We start from the raw sequence: 20782 nt of genomic DNA, 5'->3' as shown, positions 1-20782 counted from the left end.
TGGGGTTTTGAGGTGATAATGAGCACATAGTGAGGGGTCAGCAAATGTCAGAAGTTACCTGGGATAGCTGGTCTCAGTGGCTCACGCCTATAATCCCAGTGCTTTGGGAGGCCGAGGCGGGTGGATCATGAGGTCAGGAGTTCAAGACCAGCCTGGCCAACATGGTGAAACCCTGTCTCTACTAAATATACAAAAATTAGCCGGGTGTGGTGGCGGCACCTGTAATCCCAGCTACTCAGGAGCTGAGGGATGAGAATCACTCGTACCCAGGAGATGGAGGTTGCACTGAGCTGATCGTGCACTCCAGCCTGGGGGACAGAGGGAGACGCTGTCTCCAAAAAAGAAAGAAAGAAGAGAAAGAGAGGAACCCAAGAAGGCAGGAAGGTAGGAAGGAAGGAAAGATGGAAGGAAGAAAAAGAGAAGGAAGAAAAGAAAGAGAAGGAAAGAAAGGAAGAAAGAAAGAGAGAAAGAAAGAAAGGCAGGCAGCTGGCACGGTGGCTCACGCCTGTAATCCCAGCACTTTGGGAGGTTGAGGTGGGAGGATCACCTGCGGTCAGGAGTTTGAGACCAGCCTGGCCAATGTGCCAAAACTCTGTCTCTACTAAAAATACAAAAAAATTAGCCAGGCATGGTGGCAGGTGCCTGTAATCCCAGCTCTGGGGAGACTGAGGCAGGAGAATCGCTTGAACCCAGTAGGCAGAGTTTGCAGTGAGCTGAGATGGTGCCACTGGACTTCCAGTCTGGGTGACAGAGTGAGACTCCATCTCAAAAAAGAAAGAAAAAAAGGCAAAAGCACCAGACAGGCCAAGACCTTCATCCTTCATGCATGCAACCTGTACTGAACACCAGCATGGATAGCCTGGCTTTGAGTGCACAGCAGACGTAGGTTCACTGGGCAGAGATGCTGGGCTGATCTCGATGCTGCCTTTGGTGATGCCCTAAACAAAAGGGGCCAGTCCCACAGAACACAGCTCAGAGGTGAAATCCCATCTCTACTAAAAATACAAAAATTAGCCAGGTGTGGTGGTGGATGCCTACAATCCCAGCTACTTGGGAGGCTGAGGCAGGAGAATCGCTTGAACCTGGGAGGTGGAGGTTGCAGTGAGCCGAGCTTGCGCCACTGCAATCCAACCTAGGCGACAGCTAGACTCTGTCTCGAAACGAAACGAAACGAAACGAAACGAAACAAAACAACACAACACAACAACAACAACAAAAACAGCTCCTCCTGGCCTCCCCACAGCAGGTCTGGCTCCCTCAAATGCATCCTTCTGCAGCAGACTGGATTGAAACTGCAAATAGGCTTATCTGATTTTCCAGCTTGATTTCCAGCTTGCTCCTGGGACAGAGTCCAAATCCTCCGACCTAGCATTTTGTGGTCTGGACCCAGCCCATCTCCTAGCCACCTCCTGATCACAGCTTGAAATCTTACGGGCAAACAACCCGAGCCGCTTCCTACCTCTGGCCCATGCCGTCTCCCCTGCCTAAAAATCCAGTTCCCGGCAAGGAGGGCATGGCTTGCCTTTGCCTGCCCAGGATCATTTCCTGTTCTCCCGGTGATGGAGTGCCCTTCCTGGCTCTCAGATCTGCAGGTTCCTGGAGGGCTAACCCAACTCTGGGTTCAGGGGGAGCTTAAGACTCAGCCAGGCAGGTTGCTTTTGTTTTTTTAATGGAGTGCTGTGGCTGCAACAAGCATTTTCCAGCTGGCCACAGCTCACCACCTGCTTTGTCTTATTCCGGCTCCACCCATTTATTTTATCCGAATGGGTCCTGGAGGCACTAGAATTTGCAGCCCCTGGTACCCACTCCTCCCTCTGGCTCTATTGGACCCCAACGCCTGCCTGGATCCCATGCGTTTTCCCTTCCAGTTCCCAGATCACCTCTGGGCCCGGCTTTCCTGCCTTGAGGTCCAGTGGCGCCCCTGGTCCCATGGGGCTTCAGTTTCCCCAGTTCAGGCATGAGAAGCTGGGGTTCACCTGGGCGTGTCCATGTTTCCCCTGGAGGAAGGACGGATACAGGCAGGGTGGAGATGGGATTAGAGGAGAGTCCCCAGGAGTTCAAGACCAGTCTGACCAACATAGTGAGACTCCATTTCTATTTTAAAAAATTATCCAGCTGTAGTGGTGCACAGCTGTAGTCCCAGCTACTCAGGAGGCTGAGGTGTGAGGATTGCTTAAGCCTGGGCAGCTGAAATATATATACACATATATATATGTATTAGTGGTGGAGCAGTTTGTTTGAAATCTGTCACTCATTCAGTATTTAACTGAGCATCTACTATATGCCAGGCACTATTGTAGACAGTGGACATACAAAGAGTAAACAGATAAAAATCGCTGTCCTTGGGGAGTCTGTATTTTGGGGTGGGGGTGGGGGCGGGGAAGAATAGACAATGAAAAAAATACTTAAGGAAAATATTTAGACACCAACTGTCAACTCCCCTCCCAGCCACCAGAGGGCACTGCAACCACGTGGCCCTCCGTTCCCCTCTGATTCCAGCTCCCTTTCTGGATTCCGAAGACAATGGCCAAGGATTAACACATCTGCTCAAGAATGAACACGGGGGCCGGGCGCGGTGGCTCAAGCCTGTAATCCCAGCACTTTGGGAGGCCGAGGCGGGTGGATCACGAGGTCGAGAGATCGAGACCATCCCAGTCAACATGGTGAAACCCCGTCTCTACTAAAAATGCAAAAAATCAGCTGGGCATGGTGGCGCGTGCCTGTAATCCCAGCTACTCAGGAGGCTGAGGCAGGAGAATTGCCTGAACCCAGGAGGCGGAGGTTGCGGTGAGCCGAGGTTGCGCCATTGCACTCCAGCCTGGGTAACAAGAGCGAAACTCCGTCTCAAAAAAAAAAAAAAAAAAAAAAGAATGAACACGGGGAAGCCTTGGCAGCAGTTCTTTTCTCCACCCACTTTTCCAGCCTAATCTCCTCATCAGACCCCCCCCCCATCCAACTGCCCAGGGTACCCCAGTGACTTTTCAAAGCCCCGCGTACTCCAGATTCACCAGAGACACATTCACTCCCAGCCACCCATCCCCTCCCAGATACTCTCTGGGTTACTCACCAGCCCCATCCATCCACTCAGCTGATACCTGAGTGGCAAATAAGGCCTCCTCCTCCTGGCCCACCCACCCACGCCCCTTCCAACTGCTCTCCTGCCCACCTGAAACTCGCCAAATTGTCCCATAGATGGGTTATTTTTTGATAAACACAAAAATTGATGCCCCTGGTCTTAAAGCCTGAAACTTAAATTTGTCTTATCTGAGTTCTTTCCTTAGGAAACTGACCCTCCGGCCTCCCAGACAGCATCAAGGAACTGAAACTCCTTTCCCTTACCCCACTCGAATTCCTGTTTTCCGGCATGCAGCTACATTTGCTCCCCGCTATATAACCCCCCAATTGTAGTTTGTTGGAGAGATGGAGTTGAGACTTATCTCCTGTCACCTTGGCTGATGTCACCCGAATAAAGCCTTCTTCCCTGGCAATACTGATTGTCCCAGGATCCCAGATCCGCTTTCTGTGCGGTCAGCAATGGGGCCTACACTGAACCCCTGGCATTTTGGAAACACACCCACACATCCTATCCATCCCCCACCCATCCTGTCCACCCCCCACCCATCCTGCCCACCCCCATCCATCCTGTCCACCCCCCACCCATCCTGTCCACCCCCTTGTGCTTCCATCCACTCATCCCTCACCCGTCCACCCACCCACCAATGGATGCTATGCTACGAAGCCCAGAACTGGGGCACTTCAACTAGAGGTCAAAGATGGCAAGAAGTCAAAGTAGATTGACAGTCAGTGAGTTGCCTCAGTGGATATGAGTTTCAGTATGCTGAGGCTGTGAACAGTAAAAGCATTTAAAAACAGCAAGGCCGGCCGGGTGCGGGGGTTCACACCTGTAATCCTGCACTTTGGGAGGCTGAGGCAGGTGTGGTCAGGAGTTCAAGATCAGCCTGGCCAACATGGTAAAATCCTGTCTCTACTAAAAATACAAAAGTTGGTAGGGTGTGGTGGCTCATGCCGATAATCCCAGTACTTTGGGGGGCTGAGGTCAGGAGTTCGAGACCAGCCTGACCAACATGGTGAAACCTCATCTCTACTAAAAATACAAAATTAGCCGGGCATGGTGGCACATGTCTGTAATCCCAGCTACTCGGGAGGCTGAGGCAGGATAATCACTTGAACCCAGGAGGCAGAGGTTGCAGTGAGTTGAGATCACACCATTGCACTCCAGCCTAAGCAACAAGATTGAAACTCCATCTCAAAAAAACAAAAATGAAAACAAACCCACAAAAATTAGCCAGGTGTGGTGGCGGGTACCTGTAATCCCAGCTACTCGGGAGGCTGAGACATGAGAATCACTTGAACCCCGGAGGTGGAGGTTGCAGTGAGCTGAGATCACACTATTGCACTGCAGCCTGGGTGACAGAGAGAGACTCTGTCCCCTCAAAAAACCAACCAAATAAAGAAAAAACACAGCAGTGAGACATTCTTAGCAAACCAACCGTATCTGCAAACAATTCAACGTCGGATCTTTAAAAAAATCCCGCTGTGGCATTATGCTGTGGACACATACATTAATTTATGGCTAGTCCTTCAAGACACCCGAGTGGGTGAAATGATATAAATGTTCAGTGCTTCTATGCTTTGTTCCAGTAATTCTCTGAGTAATAGATTGTTTTGCCAATTACTCAGCAATATTTAAGACCTGCTTCCGGAGGCCCTAATAGCTCAGCATTGTGAGACCAAAGTGCTGCCTGTGTGGCTGTGAATAACATCTCTATCCGTCACTGTGCACATCAGATTCAGGCCAGACAACACACACAGGCTTTATTTATTTCAGGTATGCCTTGCGCTTAAGATCATGGGACTCTAGTACAACACCCTCAGAAAATGATCTAGGGCAAAGAAATCATAATACATACCTCTAGTTCAGTGGGTCCTTGGATAACCTCTTTCCTCTCTGCTAGTTCTTCAGCTAAAAGATTCGAGGCCTTAGACAGCAACAAGAAAGTGCTATCCCACAAGCTGCATTATTCTAGATACTTGGATTTTTTCTTTTTTCGAGAGAGAGATGGGGGTCTTGTTATGTTGCACAGGCTGGTCCTGACCTCCTGTCCTTAAGTGATCCTCTTGCCTTGGCCTCCCGAGTAACTGGGATTACAGTCATGAGCCATCGTGCCAGGCTTTTGGATGCTCTTTTTTTTTTTTTTTTTTTTTTTTTGAGACAGAGTCTCTTTTGTTGCCCAGACTTGAGTGCAGTGGTGTGATCTTGGCTCACTGCACTTCTGATTCAAATGATTCTCCTGCCTCAGTCTCCCGACTAGCTGGAATTACAGGCGTGCTTCACTATATATGGCTAATTTTTGTATTTTTAATAGATACAGGATTTCACTATGTTAGCTAGACTGGTCCTGACCTCAGGTGATCCACCCACCTTGGCCTCCCACAGTGCTGGGATCACAGGCGTGAGCCACTGAGCCTGCCTCCCCCACCTTTTTTTAAAATATCTGTTGAGGTCCTTTGCCCATTTTTAAATCAGCTTGTTTTTTTGCTCTGAGTTTTTTGAATTTCTTACATATTTTGGATATTAACACCTTATTGGGTGGATTGCTTACCAATTTTTTCTCCCAGTCTGTAAGTTATCACTTCATTCTGTTAATTTTTTCCTCATGCCTGGTAATCTTTGATTGCTTATCAGACATTGTAAATTTTACCTTGTAGAACACCAAATATTTGTGTAATCTTTATGATTTGTTAGGTCCAGAGCAATGCTCATTGTAGGTTTAATTTTTTTTTTTTTTTTTTTTTTTTGAGATGGAGTCTCGCTCTGTCGTCCAGGCTGGAGTGCAGTGGTACAATCTTGGCTCCCTGCAGCCTCTGCCTCTGGTTTGAAGTGATTCTCCTGCTTCAGCCTCCTGAGTAGCTGGGACTACAGGCATGCTCCACCATGCCCGGCTAATTTTTGTATTTTTAGTAGAGAGGGGGGTTTCACCATGTTGGCCAGGTTGCTCTCTAATTCCTGGCCTCAAGTGATCAGCCCATCTTGGCCTCCCACAGTACTGGGATTACAGGCGTGAGCCACTGTGCCCACTGGCCTTTTTAAAAGTCGGGGTCTTGCTGTGTTGCCTGGGCTCGTCTCAAACTCCTGACCTCAAGTGATCCAGCCATCTCAGCCTCCCACAGTGCTGGGATTTCAGGCATATGCCTGGAAGTCTAGGTTTAATTATTCCCCACTACTGAGCCAAGACCTTCCTGAGCGCTCCACCCTGCGCCTAGTGAATGATCAGTTTTTCCAGCTGGCGGGTGGGAAAAGGCCCTGGCCCTGCCTCCTGTGAGTCCTGAGTGTTGTTTCCTGAATTCCTTTCAGCTGGTTCTTTCCCTGGCCTTGGGCAGCTTCTTCACACACTTGTGCTGATTCTTTCTTTGCTGAATCCTCTGAAGTTCTTCGGAGTTCTCTCTCTGTGCAGCTCTGTCTTGTCAAGAATTCCATCCTCTAAGCTCGAGCTGCTGTGGGCTCCGTGGTTTCATTCACCCATTTCCTCAACTCCGAGAGTCCTCTGGGCACCAACCCACATGCCCCTTGCCCTGCCCCACACTTTGAAACACTCTCGAAGCAGTGCGCTGCACAGTGCTAAAAGGGCTGTTGACGTCCTTTCTCTCTGGGATTTCACTGCCTTCGTTACTTTCTCTCCCAGCTTGACGTTCAACGTTTTGAACACCGCGGTGTTCAGACGCTGGATTGAAGACCCACGTATTGGGTCTGTTCTTGTCGCGGTGGTGGTGGTGATTGCTTCAGACGGGAGGGCAGACCCAGCCCCTGTGACTCCATCTTGGCTGGAAGCAGGAATCTCAGCATCAGTGTTTCAAAGCTCCTCAGATGATTCCAGGAGCCGCCGAGGTGAGGACCACCTGCAGACTCCTCTGCTTGAAATTCTCTCTCAATCAAATGGAATCTTCTTTGGTGATTCCCTCCCCTTCATTTTCTCTGTTCTCTCTTTCTGGGCTTTCTCTTGATTTTTTGAGACAAGGTCGTGCTCTGTTGCCCAGGATGGAGTGCAGCGGTGCCATCACTCAGGGCTCCCTGTAGCCTCAACCTCCTGGGCTCAAACGATCCTCCTGCCCCAGACTCCCGAGTAGCTGGAACCACAGGCACATGCCACCTTGTCTGGCTATGTTCTTATGTTCTCCCTTTCTGGAACTTCTGTTAAATATAGATTGAATTGCTCCTCCCTCTCTTTTATTTCACTTTTTTTTTTTTTTTTGGTGACATTTTGCTCTACATCCTAAGAGGTGTTTCAAAACTTTTCCACTCATACCTTATTTTGATTTTTTTAAAGATGGAGTCTCACTCTGTCGCCCAGGCTGGAGTGAAGATGCATGATCTCGGCTCACAGCAACCTCCACCTACCAGGTTCAAGTAATTCTCTGCCTCAGCCTCCCGAATAGCTGGAATTACAGCGACTGCCACCCCCCCCCCCCCGACTAATTTTTGTGTTTTTAGTAGAGATAGGGTTTCACCATCTTTGACCAGGCTGGTCTTGAACTCCTGACCTGATGATTCACTTGCCTCTGTCTCCCAAAGTGCTGGGATTGCAGGCGTGAGCCATTGCACCTGGCCAATTAATTTCTTTAACTTAATTTTTGAGACAGAGTCTCACTCTGTCACCCAGGCTGGAATGCACACTGCAGCCTTGACCTCCTGGGCTCAAGCAATCCTCCTGTCTCAGCCTCCTGAGTAGCTGGGAGCACAGGCATGTGCCACAACATCTAGCTATATTCTCTTTCTGGAACTTCTGTTAAACAAATATGGATTGAATTGATCATCCATCTCTTTTCTTTCATATTTTCCTTTCTGTTCTGTTCTTTCTTTCTTTCTTTCCTTTTTTTGGTCATTTTGCTGTACATCCTGAGAGGTGTTTCAAAACTTTTCCACCCAAACTTTCCTTTGATTAATTTTTATTTACCTTAATTAATTAATTTTTGAGACAGGGTCTCGCTCTGTCACCCAGGCTGGAGTACAGTAGTGCAATCTCAGCTTACTGCAGCCTTGACCTCCTGGGCTCAAGTGATCCTCCTACCTCAGCCTCCTGGGTAGCTGGGAGTACAGATGCATGCCACCACACCTGCCTACTTTATTTTTTTGTAGAAATGGGGTTTTGCCATGTTGCCTAGGCTGTGACTGATTTTTCAATTTGGTCAATCATATTTGTAATTTCCAGAACTCTGTCTTGTTCTCCAATTGCAGCATCTTCCTGGAAGGCTCTCCTTGGTTTGTGATGCTTTATTTTATTAATTCCTTTCCTCCAAGGCTAGTGTTCTGCCTTGCTTTGCGCTCGCTCGCTCGCTCTCTCTCTCTCTCTCTCCCCCCACCCCTTCTTCTTTCTCTCTCTTCAGATGGAGTTTCTCTCTCGTTGCCCAGACTGGAGTGCAATGGTGAGATCTTGGCTCACTGCAACCTCTGCCTCCTGGGTTCAAGCAATTCTTGTGCCTCAGCCTCCCGAGTAGCTGGGATTACAGGGATGCGCCATCACGCCAGGCTAATTTTGAATTTTTAGTAGAGATGGAGTTTCGCCATGTTGGCCAGGCTGGTCTGGAACTCCTGACGTCAGGTGATCCTCCTGCCTTGGCCTCCCAAAGTGCGGGCATTACAGGCATGGGTCACCTGCCCGGCCATCTGCTATTCATCTTAACTCCTCTCTGGTGCCACTGAAATTAAGAGGAGGCCCAAGTGGATCTCCTTGGTAGCCAGGTGGGTCTGGTTCCCCAGGAAGCCTGTTCCTGAACTGGCTGCAAGCTTCATGGGCAGGTCTGTTAATTGGTTAAAATGCTTCAATCAGATAAGTGGTTTTTGTTCCCTTCTCCCCACCCAGGGGACATTTGGGAATGTTGGGAGATATTTTTGGTTATGGCAGCTAGGGGGTTCCTACTGACACCTAGTGGGCCGCTAAGTATCCTAGGACATGCGGGAGAGCTGCTCACAGTTAACAATCAGCTGTCCCAACATGTCAAAGGCAAGGCGGTCAGAGACATCCTGATTTTTTTTTTTTTTTTTTTTTTTTTTTAATGAAGTCTTCATCTTGTTGCCCAGGCTGGAGTGCAATGGTGCAGTCTTGGCTCACTGCAACCTCTGCCTCCCAGGTTCAGGCAATTCTCCTGCCTAAATAGCTGGGATTACAGGTGCCTGCCACCACACCCAGCTAATTTTTGTATTTTTAGTAGAGATGCATTTCCTCATATTGGCCAGGCTGGTCTTGAACTCCTGATCTCAGGTGATCTGCCTGCCTCGGCCTCGCAAAGTGTTGGGATTACAGGCATGAGCCACCACGCCAGGCCCGAGACACCCGGATTTAAGGCCATCTGACAGCGGGCTCCCCAGCTCTCACCACCAAAGGCCAAATAAGGAGGGTCCCTTACACTCACTTCAGGAACCTTCCAAGGGAACATGTTCAATTGTGTTTATTTTATTTATTTATTTTGAGATGGAGTCTTGCTGTGTCGCCCAGGCTGGAGTGCAATAGCACAGTCTTGGCTCGTTACAACTTTCGCTTCCTAGATTCAAACGATTCTTCTGCCTCAGCCTCCCAAGTAGCTGGGATTACAGGCAACTGCCACCACACCCAGCTAACTTTTGTATTTTTTTGTAGAGAAGGCGTTTCATAATATTGACCAGGCTGGTCTTGAACTCCTGACCTCAGGTGATTCACCTGCCTTGGTTTGCCAAAGTGTCGGGATTACAGGTGTGAGCCACTGTGCCTGGCCTCACTTGTGTTTAGAAGACACCTCTAACTGACGGATCATGAGCCACATGTGGCCCAGGCTTGTCTGGTTTGCTTTTATAGGGAGATATATATCTCCCTATAAATATATATATATATATATATATATATATATGAACAACATATATATATATACACACACACATAGATATGTGTGTGTGTGTGCGTATATATATGATGTACATATATATAAAATAAGAAGGTGTCCTTCCCTTCCCCTCCCCTCCCCTCCCCTCCCCTCCCCCTCCCTCCCCTTCCCTTTGCTCTGTACTGTTGCATCATGAGGTATTGAAAAACAGACAGAAAAATTTTTTAAATTTGTTCTGGGCCAGGCATGTAATCCCAGCAGTTTGTGCAGCTGAGATGGGAGGATCACTTGAGCCCAAGAGTTCAAGACCAACCTAGGTGATGTAATGAGACCCTCATCTCTACAAAAATGAAAAATTAGTGGGGCATGCTGGTGTGCATCTGTGGTCCCAGCTACTAAGAAGGCTGAGGTGGGAGGATTGCTTGAGCCCTGGAGCTCAAGGCAGCAGTGAGCCAAGATTGCACCACTGCACTACAGCCTGGGCAACAGAGCAAGATCCTGTCTCAAAACAAAAACAGAAATCAAACTACAATGTGAGTGCAAGCTTTCTCAGAAAATACATCCTTTATTATTTTGGTTTTTGAATTTTTCATCATGATCTACCACAGAATCTTCCGTTTCCAAATGAAAACTAATTTATAACTTGGTGAGGAACACACTGGGACAAGTCTTTTTTTTTTTTTTTTCTTGCTTTTTTCCAATTCTGGATACAGATTGGTAGACAGCAGTCTTGAGAGCTTGTTGGGAGGGTCTAGCAGGGGAGGGCAGCTGTGCATATGCCCTTGACTGAAGACCGGTCCTCATCTATCGGGGATGGTCATCCTATTCAACTGAGCGCACAGCTTTGGGAGGACACATATAGAGCAGTGAGGGAGGAAGGGGACACCCATCTAGCCAGCCAGATCAGCTGAATCAACCTGGTGATCAATGGGGCGACAGATGTTGCAGCCAGATCGCCCTCACATCCAGGCAACAGAGTTTAGTGAAGTACTGACATTGTTCAACAGAGAAACCCAATAGCTGGGTTGGAGGTGGGCAAAGAAAGAGAAGTTATGAAACTCACCAAGGATTTGGCTAACATCAAGTCAAAAAGAGTATTCTCATTTCACTTAAAATCTCCGCATTTGTTTTTGGTTTGGTTTTGTTTTGAGACGGAGTTTCACTCTCATTGCCCAGCCTCCGGAGTAGCTGGAATTACAGGCATGTGCCACCACACCCTGCTAACTTTTTGTACTTTTAGTAGAGATGGGGTTATACCATGCTGGCCTATTTGGTCTTGAACTCCTCACCTGCTTGCTTCGGCCTCCCAAAGGACTGGGATTATAGGTGTGAGCCACACCCGGCCCCACGTTTGTTTTTATGATAGACTATCTTCATCATTTATTATATTACTAATTTATGTTTTAGATTTTTCAGTTTCAAGTTTGGTTTCTAAAGTAAATGAGTACAAACAACAAGCTCAGTTTCTCTTGAAACTCTCACAGCCTGCTCTGACGTCAGATGTGTGTGGGTTGCACGCTGCATTAGCCCATTCTCACGCTGCCATAAAGGAATACCTGAAACTGGGTAATTTATAAAGAAAAGAGGTTTAATTGGCTCACAGTTCTGCAGGTTGTAAAGGAAGCATCTGCTCAGCTTCCGGGAGGATTCTCCGAGTGCTGGGATCATAGGCATGAGCCACCATGCCCTGCCTTTTTTTTTTCAGGCAGATTCTCCTTCTATTGCCCAGGTTGCAGTGCAATAGTGTGATCACAGCTCACTGCATCCTTGACCCCCAGACTCAGGTATTCCTCCCACCTCAGCCCCCCAAGTGGCTGGGACTACACCATCGGCCCAGCTAATTTTTTTTTTTTTTTTTTTTAGAGATGGGGTTTTGCCATATTGTCCAGGTTGGTCTCAAACTCCTGGGCTCAAGTGATCCTCCAGCCTTGGCCTCCCAAAGTGCTGGGATTATAGGCTATGAACCTCTGTGCCTGGCCCCTAAACTCCTTCCAATCCACCGTTCCACCATGCTCTGTGTATCGGCTCTCCACGCTGTATGACTTCATTGCTTTAGTCATTGTTCTGTTACATGCAGCCTAGGGCATTCCTAATGACTCGGGGTCCACATTAGACTTTACAGATGGCCTCATTTTCTGCAAGTTTTGCCTGTGAGGAAGACAGCCCTAGAAATTGACAGCTAGGTTGAGACCTAGAGTTAGCCAAGACCAAGTAACGGGAGGGAGGAATACGGATGTTCCAAAAGAGAGGGAGTGTTTGTTGAAATGATCAGGAGTTGGAAAATCTTAAGCAATTTTTTTTTCTTTAGAGATGGATTCTCTGTCTGTCACCCACAATGGAGTTTAGTGGTGTGATCATAGCTCAGTGTAGCCTTGAACCCCTAACCTCAAGGGATCCTCCTGCTTCAGCCTCCTGGAATTACAGGCATAAGCCATCATGCTTGGCTAATTTATTTTTTAAGTTTTTTTATAAACCTGGCCAGGTGCGGGGGCTCATGCCTGTAATCCCAGTACTTTGGGAGACCTAGGTGGGTGGATCACCTGAGGTCAGAAGTTCAAGACCAACCTGGCAACATGGAGAAAGCCCATCTCTACTAAAAATACAAACATTTTCCAGGTGTGATAGTTCACACCTGTAATTTCAGCTACTTGGGAGGCCGAAGCAGGAAAATTGCTTAAACTTGGGATGCAGAGGCCACAGTGAGCTGAGAGTGTAACACTGCACTCCAGCCTGGGTGACAGAACAAAACTCTGTCTCAAAAAATAAAAATAAAATAAAATAAATAAATAAGTACAATTTTTTTTGGTAGAGAATGGGCCTTGCTAGGTTGCCTAGGCTGGTCTCAAGCAGTCCTCCCACCTCAGCCTCCTGAGTAGCTGGGATTACAGGTGTGAGCCACCACGTTTGACCCTTTTAAGCATTTTTTTTTTTTTTTTGCAGGTTCACTCCAGGTACAATATGGGACATGCAGACAGGGATACCACTTAGGTGCAGTTTAGGAGCAATGAGTGGAGCAGAACCAGGATGGGAGAAGTAAGCATGAGGAAAAGTGGGCAGAAGTCAGGGGCGTGAGAGGAGACAGAAAGGAGCCGAGGAGAAAGTGGGGAGAGGATCAGGCTTGGTGGGGGTGGTCACACATTCTAAGATAATTTTGAGGTCTTCATGAGGGATATCAAGATGGCTGTTAGATAGGGTTTGAAGTCAGGAGAGAGACGTAGGTGAAGAGATAGGCTTGGGTTCATGTTACAGAGACCCAGGACGACAGTGGTTTATACAAAAGAAGGCGGTGGTTCTCTGTCATGTAATTACACCAAAGCAGGCAGTTCAGGGCTTCTGTGCTGGCCACAGAGATTCAGGCTCCTTCCATCTTCTGGCTCAGCCAACCCTGGGATGTTGCCCTCATCCACGTTGTCTCACCATCATGTCTGGATTCTAAACAGCAGGAGAGGAAAGGGGAGTGGGGAAGAGGGGCCAGAACCAGTCGCATGGTCGCCCTTAGCCTCAAGGGGGTCTGGGAAATGCAGCCTTTCCTCTGTGTAGCCACAAGCCCAGTTAAAAAGAATGGTGCTGGCCGGGCGCGGTGGCTCACGCCTGTAATCCCAGCACTTTGGGAGGCCGAGGCGGGTGGATCACAAGATCAGGCGTTCGAGACCAGCCTGGCCAAAATGTTGAAACCCTGTCTCTACTAAAAATACAAATACAAAAATTAGCTGGGCGCAGTGGCACATGCCTGTAATCCCAGCTACTCAGGAGGCTGAGGCAGGAGAATCGTTTGAACCTGGGAGGCGGAGGTTGCAGTGAGCCAAGATCGTGCCATTGCACTCCAGCCTGGGTGACAGAGTGAGACTCCATCTAAAAAAAAAAAAAAAAAAAAAAAAAGAAAAAGAAAGAAAGAAAGAAAGAAAAAGAAAAGAGAAATGGCTGGGTTCTAGAAGCTTTGTGGAAGGTACTAAAAAAAGAAAAGAAAAGAAAGAAAGAATGGTGCTGGCCAAGTTCATGGCACACGGCTGGAATCTCAGCACTTCGGGAAGCTGAGGCAGGTGGATCACTTGAGCCCAGGAGTTCAAGACCAGCCTGGCCAACATGGTTGGACCCCATCTCTACAAAAAATACAAAAATTAGCCTGGTGTGGTGGCACACACTGTAGTCCCAGCTACTTGGAAGGCTGAGGTGGGAGGATTACCCAAACCTAAGGAGGTCAAGGCTGCAGTGAGCTGTGATTGCACCACTGCACTCCAGTCTCAGCAACAGAGCAAGACCCTGTCTCAAAAAAGAAAAAGGCCGGGTGCAGTGGCTCACGCCTGTAATCCCAGCACTTTGGGAGGCCGAGGCAGGTGGATCACAAGGTCAGGTGTTCAAGAGCAGCCTGGCCAACATGGTGAAATCCCATCTCCACTAAAAATATAAAAGTTAGCCAGGTGCAGTGGTGGGCGCCTGTAATCCCAGCTACTCGGGAGGCTGAGGCAGAGAATTGCTTGAAGCTGGGAGGCGGAGGTTGCAGTGAGCTGAGATTGCGCCACTGCACTCCAGCTTGGGTGTCAGAGTGAGACTCCATTTCAAAAAAGAATAGTCCATTCTCATGCTACTAATAAAGACATATCCAAGGCTGGGCAATTTAAAAAGGAAAGATATTTAATTGACTCACAATTCAGTATGGCTGGGGAGGCATTAGGAAACTTATACAGTCATGGCAGAAGGGTAAGCAAACATGGCCTTCTTCACATGGTGGCAGCAAGGAGAAATGCCAAGCAAAAGGGGGCAAAGCCCCTTATAAAGCCGTCAGATCTTGTGAGAACTTACTATCATGAGAACAGCATAGAGGTAACCGTGCCCATGATTCAGTTGCCTCCCAGGACACATGGGGATTATGGGAATTACAATTCAGGATGAGATTTGGGTGGGGACACAGCCAAACCATATCAGAATTAGTGCTGTTCCTTTAGAATAATGGGAGAATAGATTTAGGAGGACCGCATCTGCCACTGTTGGAGATGGAGACACGGGGATCATTAGGGTAAGAGATAGCAATGGGGGCCTGGCGCGGTGGCTCATGCCTGTAATCTCAGCACTTTGGCGGGTGGATCATTTGAGGTTAGGAGTTCAAGACCAGCCTGATCAACATGGTGAAACCCCGTCTCTAGTAAAACAACAACAACAACAACAACAACAACAACAACAAAACAAAATTAGAAATTAGGCCAGGTGCAGAGACTCATGCCTGAAATCCCAGCACTTTGGGAGGCTAAGGCAGGCGGATCACCTGAGGTCCAGAGTTGAAGACTGGTCTGGGCAACATGATGAAACTCTGCCTCTACTAAAAATACAAAAATTAGCCAAGTATGGTGGTGGATGCCTTTAATTCCAGCTACTCAGGAGGCTGAGGCAGGAGAATTGCTCAAACCTGGGAGGCAGAAGTTGCAGTGAGCTGAGATCATGCCACTGCACTCCAGCTTGGGTGATGAGAGCGCTTTGTACTCCCAGGTGGTCTGGGAATATAAAGATGACTCTGCAGACAGCAAGTTAGACTCTGCCTTAGGAAGACTGCATGCACAAATCCATGTATCAGTGCATCCGTCTATCTATCCATGCACTTATCCACACATCCAATCCCTTCACCTATCCATTCTCCCATCCATCCATCCATTTATTCAACCATCCATCCATTTATTCATCCATCCATTCATCCATCCATCATCCATCTGTCCATTTACTCATAATCCATCCATCCATTTATCCATCCACCATCCATTCATCCATTCATTTATCATTCATCCATTTATTCATAATCCATCCATTCACCCATCTATTCATCCATCCATCCATTTATCCATCCATCCATCCATTCATCCATCCATCCATCCGACCATCTTTCATTTTACAGCATCCTCAAATGTCACAACTAGAAAAGTCCCGATAGAACATCTTCTTCAATTTTCAGCTCTCTTTTTGTACATGAACAAACGACATGAGGCCCCATAATACAACATTCCCTTTGCTGAAGTTTCTGAGTAAGGTGACAGAGCCAGATCACAAATGGGGGCCTTGTCCCTGTGTTCCTTCCACACTGCAGTGCCTCTCCTAAGCCCATGGCATGGAAGCATCTAAGCTCTGAACACCTGTCTCTATCTTCTGTTTCTCTGAGGTCTGTTCACTCCTGGGTTGTGGGCAGTCTCCACAACCCAGTGCTGTCAGCTGATGGTGATGATGATAACGATGTCATTACCCAGCTCATGAGTGACAGAGGTGGGACAGGGCCCTGGTCTCTACCTGGTGTCAGTTCTGTGTCCATATCGTAGCTCACCCCTATCTCTATCCTCCATCCTGTCACTAGAGAGACTGTGAGCTCCTTGAGGGCAGGCCCCAGGTTTGATTCCTCCCCTCCCAGTGCCCAGCTCAGAGATGGTGCTTAGGCTGCTGGCCAGTGAGTACACCTTGGGGAAAAGCCTGGACCAGGCTCTCGGTTCCTCTGCCTGGTGCTTCTAGCTTCCAACATCCCAACAATTAGAGGGGAGGTCAAGGGATTGGATAGGAGGCTCAAGTGTTCCTCAGCCCTCTGTGCAGGAAGGAGTGCATGTTTCCTGGCTGTGGGTGAACTTCCTGGCCAGCGTTAAACAACACAGCATCCTGCCCCTTGTGTGGGACTGCCTGCCTGCCTCGGCACTTCCGGAAGAAAGTCTCAGTGTGGTGCTAGAGTATCTAACACTTACTGACTTGCAGATCATCACTCCCTTTTCTTGTTAACCAAGAGCAGAGTTTTAGACCAATGCATCCAGCAGGGAACCGAATTTAGATCTCAAGAGTTTTGTTTACATTGCATTTATTTGCATGTTTTACCTTCTACTGATAGCAAACGAGACTGGTTTTCCACTTACAGAAGTGATACCAAACAGATTCCTATTACAGTAATTTTATTAAGTGAATAACGAGCCATTTTAAAGAAAAACCTAAAGCAAGTAATAGTACAGGTGGTAAACCAATATGGCAAAATTACTAATATTCAAGGCTGAAGTTTGGCCAAGCATGTGGCTCATGCCTGTGATCCCAACACTTTGGGAGGTGGGGATGAGTGGCTCTCTTGAGCCTAGGAGTTCAAGACCAGCCTGGGCAACATAGCAAGTTCCCATCTCTATTAAAAAAAAAAAAAAAAGAAAAAAAAAAGCCATGTATGGTGGCACACATCTATAACTACAGTTATTGGGGAGACTGAGCTGGGAAGATCGCTTACACCCAGGAGTTCAAGGCTGCTGTGAGCTGATTGTTCCACTGCACTCCAGCCTGGGCAACAGAGTGAGACCACTTCAAAGAAAAAAAAAAAAATGGCCAGATGCAGTGCTCATGCCTGTAGTCCTAGCATTTTGGAAGGCTCAGGCAGCTGGATCACTTGAGCCCAGGAGTTGGAAACCTGCCTGGGCAGTATAGTGAGACCCTGTCTCTACAAAAAAATACAAAAATTAGCTGGGTGTGGTGGTGTGCGTCTGTAGTCCTAGCTACTCTAGAGGTTGAAATGGGAGGATCGCTTGAGCCTAGGAGTTTGAGGCTGCAGTGAGCTGAGATTGTGTCACTATACTACAGCCTGTGTGACAGAATGAGACTCTGTCTCAAGGAAAAGAAAAGAAAAGAAAAAGGATGATGTTTGGGAAATTAGACTCCCAGGAAAATGGAAATTCCATCTGCCGCTCATCTGCCCGTTTCTCCTAAAGGGGAGATCAGGGTACTCGGGGCCCCATTTCTATGGGGTGGACATGATAAGTAAGCCTAGCTGTGGCAAATCTGTTTCTCTGGATACTCCGGCAAGCTGGGAGGGATGATGACCGGAGGGCACCGTTTGGGAGCTGCCCTGCTCTGGGACAACATTCCTCTCCACATTGGACGAAACTCAGTTCTCCCTGGCTGGGATCTTGCTCGTCATGGAGTGGTGGGAGTCGAAAGCTGAGTGTGTGCAGATGGAGGAGGATGGACAGAGGAGCCTGTGGGTTCCTGACTCCAGGTCCCCACTCCAGCAAGACAGCCCCGCTCCAGCTTGGCTCAGCAAGTTCCCCCTTGCAGTTTGAGGGTCAAAGTCACAGTTCATTTGTAATAAAATGCTCCTCTGCCTGGTCTGGTCCTCTCTTTGTGTATTTTCCTGGAGGACCTCACAGGGGGTGAGTGGCCAGGGAGAACAGGATCCGTGGCTCTGGGAAGCTGGATCCCTGCCATCTCCCGCCAGCACAACTGACAGCTGTCATCGCCACGCCAAGGCTGTTCAGCACCGCGGGACACTTTCGCTCTGGTATTGGGGCTTCGGTAAACACTGAGGGAGGTGGAGGTGGCTGGTCGATGCCATTTCCTGCCTGGCTGGTACCTTCGCTGCTTCATCCGGATGCGATCTTGAAGGCTTCTGGCCTGGAGCTGGCCCCACCCCCAGGTCTCTGAGCCACAGCCCAGGCAGCTGAGCAGAGGCACTGCTGGGCTTCCCCTGGTCCCACAGCCTGGCCACCACCTGGACCCAGGGACAGGGAATCCAGATGGAAGGGGCCTGGGAGGCACATCTTCCCTGTAGTAGCCTCAGGCTCAACCCTAATGCTAGATCCTGGGGTCCGTGGTCCCACTGAGGCAGTGTCTTCCTTGAGGGTCTCTGGGGGACCCTGGGGATTCAGAACCCCACACTGGTCCGGCCTTCACGCTTCCAAAACGCTGAGATCTGCTCCAAGGTGACCCGTGGCTGGAGGCCCCACTCAGGATCCGGGCTCCCTGGCCGCTGTCTCCTGGCCTGGGGGCTCCCAAACTGGGCACTGGCCTCTGGTCCCTGCTCGGATTCAGCCCAGCTCACCAGGCCTGTGGCAGGGCGCCTCCCCTCCCAGGGCTGGGGCCCCCAGAAGGTGCTCCGGGCTGGGACCTCTGGTGGGGTCTGGGGGCCCAAGGAGCTGGGAGTGGAGTGCGGGGCTGAGGGGGCAGGTGGGGCGGTCGCTCGGGCCTCCAAGGCACCCATCTGGGTGGGAGGCTCAGGGGCCCGGTCCGTCAGCAGGGGGACTGCAGAGCCGTACCAGTCCTCAGAGCGCTCTCGGGGGGTGCCCATGGGTTCAATCCACAGCTCTCCTCCTGGGCGCCACACCAGGGTGGGTGCACGGTGGCTGGGATCTGGGTGGAGGGCGCGGCGGAACAGGCGTTCAGCCAACACAGCAGTGGTGAGGATGAAGAGCGCGGCCAGGGCGGCCAGGGCCAGCATGATAGGGATGCAGGGCCCACAGGGCACTGAGGGCCCCGGGGCTGCCTCCCACGTGGGGGTCCCCTCCACGTGCCCAGAGGGTAGCTCTGGAGTCAACAGCATCTGGGAGACACAGGGGTGAGAAGAGGAAGCAAATGAGGCAGAGAGGGCACAACCAGGATGAGAGAGAGGCCTTAGGTGTCCAGGAAAGCCTGGGAGAGGGGCAGGGCGGGGGGCTCATGCCTGGAATCCCAGCACTTTGAGAGGCTGAGGCGGGAGGATTGCTTGAGCCCAGGAGTTCAAGACCAGCCTGGACAACACAGTGAAACTCCATCTCTACAAATAATTTAAAAACTAGCTGGGTGTGGTGGCTCACATCTGTAGTCCCAGCTACACAGGAAGCCGAGGTGGGAGGATCACTTGAGCCCAGGGGTTCAAGGCTGCAGTGAGCCCAGATTGCACCACCGTCGTCCAGCCCGGGTGACAGAGCAAGACCCTTTCTCAAAAAAGAAAAAGAACGTTCTGGAGAGACAGAGGAGCAAGCGGGACCAGAAAGGGTAAGCGTGAGCCAGGTGGGGCCGGAGAACGGGCAGCCTACCTGGGCGCGCAGCCAGTCCCTCCAGCCTTTCCACAAGCCCCATTTCCTGCCCGGACCCCAGGGTGCCACAGACAAGAAAGGCCTCCAGGGCCTCTCTCCTCCCCACTTGGCCCCCTCAAGCCTTGCTCAGACCTAGAGAGGAAGTGGTGGGTAAAGAAACGAGAACCTCCCGTCCCACCGGCTCCTCTGGGCGCGGGCTCCCCCACCCCACACCCCCACCACCTCCCACCAGCGGCTCCGCTGGCCCCTTGGGGTTCCTTCGCCCCTCAGCACTCTCCTCCGACTTGATCTTGCTCTCATAGGCTCCATGGAATCTGCTGCTGGGTGGCTGGTCCTCCGGAGGCGCCTTTGCACCCTCCCGGGCTTTCCAGCTTTGCCCAGGCTCGGCGCTGTCTCTCTCTCTCTCTCTCTCTCTCTCTCTCTCTCTCTCTCTCTCTCTCTCGCTTGTCTCTGCGCACCTCCCTCTGTCCCCCACATCCTCCATCTACAGGGGCCTCCTGCACCCCTCAGCTTACCTTGGATCAGTCCCCGGGCTCCTCTCCCTCCTGGAACCACTTTTCCTGGTGCCAGACTGGAAGGTGCAGGTTCGGAGGGAGCAGGGCGGTCGCCTTTCAGACCTAGAGGCCCGGACTCCGATGAGGGCGGAAGGGAGGGCACAGCTTGTTGCTGAGCAACTGTGCCCCAACTTGCCTGCCCCCGGGGAGTGTTTGTTTCCAAAGCAACCCAAGGGGATGTGGTCACTGCGGTGAGGAGGCGTTTCCTGGGGTAGGGTGGGGCTGGAATGGGCAGTGGCTCTGTTGAACTTAGTGTCACCCTATAGCCAGGCCCAGGCCCCAGAACATTCACACAGAAGCTGAGAAAGAGGACACAGGAGTCAGGCGCGGTGGCTCATCTCTGTAATCCCAGCATTTTGGGAGAGCAAGGCAGGCGGATCACCTGAGGTCAGAAGTTCGAGACCAGTCTGGCCAACATGGCGAAACTCCATCTCTACTAAAAAATACAAAAATTAGCTGGGTGTGGTGGCGGGCGCCTGTAATCCCAGCTACTCGGGAAGCTGAGGCAGGAGAATCACTTGAACCCAGGACATGGAGGTTGCAGTGAGCCAAGATCCAGCCACCACACTCTAG

At 50.0% G+C, this 20782-nt stretch overlaps 1 protein-coding gene across 2 annotated transcripts; it reads right to left on the bottom strand.

Annotated features, from left to right (window-relative positions):
• Window positions 1-14642: 14642 nt before the first annotated feature.
• C12H16orf54 (chromosome 12 C16orf54 homolog) lies at window positions 14643-20353 on the bottom strand. Of its 2 annotated transcripts, none has more exons than XM_010340690.3 (2): window positions 19656-20353; window positions 14643-19180 (listed from the first exon to the last, which is right to left on the bottom strand). In XM_010340690.3, the coding sequence occupies exon 2, from the start codon at window positions 19178-19180 to the stop codon at window positions 18506-18508; it is 675 nt and encodes a 224-aa protein (XP_010338992.1). In that variant the 5' UTR covers window positions 19656-20353; the 3' UTR covers window positions 14643-18505. The 2 variants fall into 2 exon arrangements, with proteins under 2 accessions (XP_010338992.1, XP_003930134.1); XM_003930085.4 differs by having other exon boundaries at window positions 20171-20353.
• Window positions 20354-20782: the final 429 nt, after the last annotated feature.

This window comes from Saimiri boliviensis, chromosome 12 (assembly GCF_048565385.1).
Source record: "Saimiri boliviensis isolate mSaiBol1 chromosome 12, mSaiBol1.pri, whole genome shotgun sequence".
Classification (NCBI taxonomy): Eukaryota; Metazoa; Chordata; class Mammalia; order Primates; family Cebidae; genus Saimiri; species Saimiri boliviensis.
Note: the sequence above shows the minus strand (reverse complement) of the source record. Positions and strands in the feature narration are given on the sequence as shown.